Here is a 5710-nt window from a genome sequence, read left to right as displayed (position 1 = left end):
TAAAAATGTATTATAAATGTTGATTTTGAGTGATGATATCCTAAATAAAAATTGTTTTTTTAAAAAAACAAACGTGGCCTCGCAGCTTCGAGTGGAAAATTGACCAACAGAAGCAGGGCAAAGGGAGGCGCGACCTAGAGATGTGAAGGCCCGGAAAAAACCCGGAAAAATTCGGAAAAAAACGTTTTTTTTCCGTTTTTTCCCCTGAAGCTTTTTTGTTTTTTTCCGAAAAATTGGAAAAATTGAAAAAAGAAAAGAAAAGAAATTGATTATGGAATGTTTTATTTTAACATGATAAATAAAATATTTTAAGACAAGGTGTTCAAATATTTTCCAAATCATTTCTAAAATATATAATGGTATCAGATTGATCTAATTTCTGTGCACTGAGGACAAGCAAGTCCTAGGTTACAAACTGAACTCTCCAATGCAAGAACAAGATGCATTTCTTCCTTTAGGAGGTGCGATTGTCAGAAGAAAATAAAAAGGTTTCAGTTTTGTTTTTGCATGTGGGTGGGTATTCTGTTTGTAATAATTGTTTGGATACACTATATTTTTAATATGCTAGTTGTGATAATTTCATGCCAAGTAAAAATGTCCATAGTCATATTTTATGTTCCTAAAGTAACAGAATGACTTTCAATCTAGAAAAGACAAAAGAAATGCTAATGTAGCATTTTTTTCAATTTTTCCGAAAATTTCCGTTTTTTTCCGGAAAAAACCGGGGAAAAACCGGGGTTTTTACCGAGCTTCAAAATTTCCAGAAATTTTACATCTCTAGCGCGACCGCGGCGCAGCTCTTGTGTGAAATCGGTCTTACTGTAATTTTTTTAATCCTAATTATCAAGCCACTACCTTTTCTGCCCATAATTTAAGCCTGTTGCCTCTCCTCTGCTGCCCACAGAACCAGCTCCCTGCCCTCCCTCTGAGTGACAGCCCTTCAAATACTTCCAGAGAGCCATCCTGTCCCCCCCTCAACCTCCTCTTCTCCAGACTGAACACCCCCAAGTCCCTCGGCCTTTCCTCGTAGGGCTTCTTGGTCTCCAGGGCCCCCGATCACCCTCATCGCTCTCCTCTGCACACAGCATTCTGTCTGCATCCTTTTGGAAGTGATCCCACCAGAACTGCACACCAGACTCCAGGTGAGGCCTGACTCGGCATACAGCAGGACCAGGACAACTTGTGCTCTGGATACCATGCCTCTGCCGACACACACCGAGACCGTGTGAGCCTCTTTTGACACCGTACAGCAAACCATTCTGGTTTAAAGCAAAACATATCGATAAACGGAACTCCGTCCCAGCAACGGCCCCCTGAAAACCTTTCATAAGAACATAAGAGACGCCAATGTTGGATCAGGCCAAAGGCCCATCCAGTCCAACACTCTGTATCACACAGTGGCCAGAAATACCAGGTGCCATCAGGAGGTCCACCAGTGGGGCCAGGACACTAGAAGCCCTCCCACTGTTGCCCCCCCCAAGCGCCAAGAAGACAGAGCATCCCTTGCCCCGGAGTCCCTATCTCTACCTTGTGGCTAATAGCCACTGATGGACCTCTGCTCCATATGTCTATCTAATTCCCTTTTGAAGCCGTCCATGCTTGTAGCCGCCACCACCTCCTGTGGCAGTGAAATCCATGTGTGAATCACGCTTTGGGTGAAGAAGTACTTCCTTTTATCCATTCTAACCCGACCGCTCAGCAATTTTGTGGGGCGGTGAAAAGGGGTGCCCCAGCCAGGATCTGAAATACCAGGGCTCCGGGCGGCTGCTCTGGGCACGCCGAGAACCCCCCGCGCCCACACGCCCCCCGGTCAGTGGCCTGCACGGCCAGCGGAATTCTGGTGGCACGGCCGTTCTGTCTGCTCACCCAGCAACATGAGGGGGCGCCCGGACAGGCTGGCGTTCTCCAGGTGCAGCACGGCCAGGCTGTTGCTGATGCGCAGGGCGCGCGCCACGAAGGGGGCCGAGTGATCCAGCAGGGGCGTGTTGCGGGCGTCCAAGTACTGGAGACAGTTCGTCTGTGGGGGGTGGGGGAAGGGGGAGAGAAGGATACGGTCAGGCCAAACGGGTTTTGAGTAAGAAGGCCGCACGGCGCCTGCAGAGATTCCAAGTCTGAACTTGCTGAATTCCACTCTGCGAGCTACTGGCATTAAAGTTGCGAGCGAGTAATTTGGCTGCTGCGTAAATTAGTTTTGCTCTCTGGAGCCCTCCTCCCTGAGCTAGGACAAAAATGTGTGAGCCGGAGGCTAAAAAACCTGTGAGCTAGCTCACACTGACTCAGCTTACAGGGAACACTGCCTGGGAGGTCGATGGGGCTGAGAGAGCTCTTTTCGAGGACCGCTCCTGAGAGAACGGCTCTGGAAATGACTTGTGACTGACCCAAGGTCACTCCAGCCGCTGCATGTGGAGGAGTGGGGAATCAAACCCGGTTCTCCCAGATTAGACTCCACCCTCCTAACCACTAGACCAAACGGGCCCTCAAACAAAGAAAGAAAAATGTACCCTTATCGCCGCCCCTTCCCCTTCCGTTGCTCTCCTCTGTATTTTGGAATCTAAGATCTGACCCTGGAAACAGTCTCTTCCATGCCAGACGTTAGCAGGGATTTCCCCCCCACTGCATGTCTACATGTTGATCAAGGAAACATGTGTCCTGATCAGGGCCGGCTCACTCACTAGGTGAACTAGGCGATCGCCTAGAGTGGGACGGCCCTTAGGGGCGCCAAACTGAACCGGGCCCCGTACTCTGGAAGTTTCTTGATTATTTGTGTTTTTCATTCTTCCTAAAATGCATTTATTTTTGAAAATTGGTGGGCGTACGGGGGGCGGGGGGGCGCCAGAAGGGATCCTCGCCTAGGGTGCAAAATAAGCTGGGGCCAGCCCTGGTCCTGATGGATACTAGAGTGAGTTCCTTAGAATCTTAGGGGAGGGGGTTAGAAAGGAGTGACGGAGAAGAGAGTGTCACCTCCATATGCAAAGGCTGTGCACGTTGGAATGCCACACGCTTGGGGGCCACAGTGGGGGGCAGGTGTGCCCTTTGTGCATTTATTGGGTTTCTCAAGAACATATGGTTAACCACTGCAGAAAATGGAACGCTGGACGAGATGGGCGCCGAGGTCATCGTTCGCCGAGGGCACCAAAAAAGCCTAGTTCACCCCTGGATGGGTCACCCTACCAAGTAAATTTGGAGTTGTGGATCGTCATATCAAAAATATTGGAAACTGCTGCACTAGGGGGAGGTGGCAGTGGCATTGGCCCGCCAACCCACCCCCCTTAGAAGGGCCGACTCACAAAACAAGCGGTTGACCACACTTGGACATGACAGGCCTAGGTTCAAAGCTCCTCACTTTGGAGGGGCTGTAACCAGGCCTGTAGCCATGGTGGGGCTTCGGGGGGCTCCACCCCCTTTCTTAAAGGCACAGCCCCCACAACAATTTCTCCTGTAAATGCTTTTTTCAATCATTTTTAAACAATATGTGTTCCGTGCGCCTTGGCGTTTAGTCATGCCGGCCACATGACCACGGAAATGTCTTCAGACAGCGCTGGCTCTTCAGCTTTGAAACGGAGATGAGCACCACAACCCTAGAGTCGGATTCGACTGGCTTTCGAGCAAGGGAACCTTTACCTTTTACTTTATGCTCCTTTGAGCAGAGCGGGGCGCTGCCGTTGACTAATTACCGCACTGAGCAAAGGGGTTGGAGTAGGTGACCTCTAGGATCCCTTCGAACTCGTGGTCAAGAAACTGGTCCCCTTTAAGAGAGTTTTCTTGCCTTAGTGCGGGCTTTCTTGACCACAGAAGTCATCACCCCCACCTGCCGGCTTGTTCTCAGAGTTGTTGCTTAGGCCGGCAGCTGAGGACTGTCATCTAATGTGCTTGACAGCTTGCAGTTTAGAGATCTGCCGTGGTCACAGCTTTCTACTGGCTCAATGGCTTTTCTTTCTGCAGGAGAACGTCTGCCCCACCAGGAAAAAAATTGCCCCACCAGCCACAGAATCCTGGCTGGGGGCCTGGCTGTAACTCATTGGTAAAGCACGGGGCTCCGCAGAGCACAAAGCACTCAGCCTCTCCGGTTTCAAAAGGTCTCCATTACCAGGGGAAGGAGGAGACCTCTGCCGAAGATCTTGGATCAGCCACCACTGGTCGGGACAGACGGGTGCGTTGTCACACTACATATAAGGCAATGTCATGCTTTATCAGTAAAACCAAGTTCACATGGCTTGGATGGACCGAGAATGACGTTTTTCTTCATTTGTTTGTTTCCTCCAAAGGGCGAGATTCAGAAACTGCTACTCCAGTGCCTCGGAGGTTCGCTCAGGCTCGTGCAAAGGCCCAAGGGAGAGCCCTTTGCAGGGCTGGCCCCTTTCCGAGATTCCTGTCTGCAAAATTATGCGACTGGGAGGGGAATAAGATGGTTCAAAGCAAGAGATTACCGTCGAGAGCGGCAAGGAGATTTATTCCTTCCTGCATGGAAGCGGGATACTCTCTGGGGTCCTGAGGCTGGTGACAAGCACCAGACCGAGAGAATGCTGGGGGAAGGGGGGGGGGGAGAGCTCAAATTCCTTTGAGGTTGGGAAAATATGTCGCTGCTCCCTCTAATCTGTGGAGTCTTGTGAGCAAAAAATCTACTTTGTGAGCTACTGGCATTACAGTTGTGGGCGAGCCATTTGGCGACTGCGTAAATCAGTTTGCTCCGGAGCCATCCTTCCTGAGCTAAGACAAAAAATGTCTCAGCCGGAGGCTAAAAAAACTGCGAACAGGCTCACACTAACTCAGCTTAGAGGGAACACTGGCTGGGACTAAACGCGGCCGCAGAGACCCTGCCGGTTTTCACCTTTCGAACAAAGACTTATTTTCTCAAAACTGGGGAAGAGGTTATTGAAAAGAGAAGGAGGAGGAGGAGGAGGAGGTCTTTTTCCCCAAGGACATTCTGCACTTCCAAGACTACTTAAGAGTTTAAGGCTTCCAGAAACATTTTTAGTGCAAGATCTGAAGGTCCCCCAGAACACACCGAGATAATAAGACGAAGCAGAAGAGGGGGAGGAAGAGGAGGAGGAGGAGAAGGAAGAAGAAGCATTCGATTTATTCGGAGTCTCAGACTTCTCTCGGAGTCTCAGAGCGGCTGACAATCTCCTTCCCTCCCCCTCCCCACAACAGACACCCTGTGAGGTAGGTGGGGCCGAGAGAGCTCTTTCGAGGACTGCCCTTGAGAGAACAGCTCCGAGAGAACTTGTGACTGACCCAAGGTCACCCAGCAACTGCATGTGGAGGAGTGGGGGAATCAAACCCGGTGCTCCTAGATCAGAGTCTGTGCACTTAACCACTACACCAAACTGGTGTTTCCGGTCACCGGGGAGACGAGGTTTGGCAGAAGAGCTGGGGCAGCGTACAGAGGAAGGCACGGGCTCCAACCTTGTCTGTGCTCTCTCTCGGAGCAATGCAATTAGAAGCAACCAAAGGAGGGAGGGAGGGAGGGGAGGAGGGACGCTGGCCAAGCGGTACCACTGACCTTCCGCATCATGTGCGCGGCGGCCTGCCAGCCGCGTGTGCCGATGTGCTTGTTGAAGGAGATGTTGAGGTGCGTGGCCGACTCGTAGTATTCGATCATGTCGAACAGCGCCGAGGCACCCTGACAAAGATAGAAGGGGAGAAGGGAAAACAGACAGAAGGTCAGTAGCATTATGGGGGGGGGGGGGACGACGCAATGATAAGAGAA

At 50.9% G+C, this 5710-nt stretch overlaps 1 protein-coding gene across 1 annotated transcript in view; it reads right to left on the bottom strand.

Annotated features, from left to right (window-relative positions):
• PPP1R37 (protein phosphatase 1 regulatory subunit 37) overlaps positions 1-5710 on the bottom strand; it is a 93351-nt gene that overhangs the window by 23418 nt on the left and 64223 nt on the right. Inside the window, exons 5-6 of the mRNA XM_015427271.1 lie at positions 5504-5623; positions 1867-2017 (exon numbers count right to left, since the gene is read on the bottom strand). Coding sequence (XP_015282757.1) covers positions 1867-2017; positions 5504-5623 — 271 coding nt within the window. The remainder of the gene's footprint in view (positions 1-1866; positions 2018-5503; positions 5624-5710) is intronic.

Source organism: Gekko japonicus, unplaced genomic scaffold (genome assembly GCF_001447785.1).
Source record: "Gekko japonicus isolate JY-2015 unplaced genomic scaffold, Gekko_japonicus_V1.1 scaffold1389, whole genome shotgun sequence".
Taxonomy (NCBI): domain Eukaryota; kingdom Metazoa; phylum Chordata; class Lepidosauria; order Squamata; family Gekkonidae; genus Gekko; species Gekko japonicus.
This window is presented reverse-complemented; position numbering and strand designations above follow the sequence as displayed.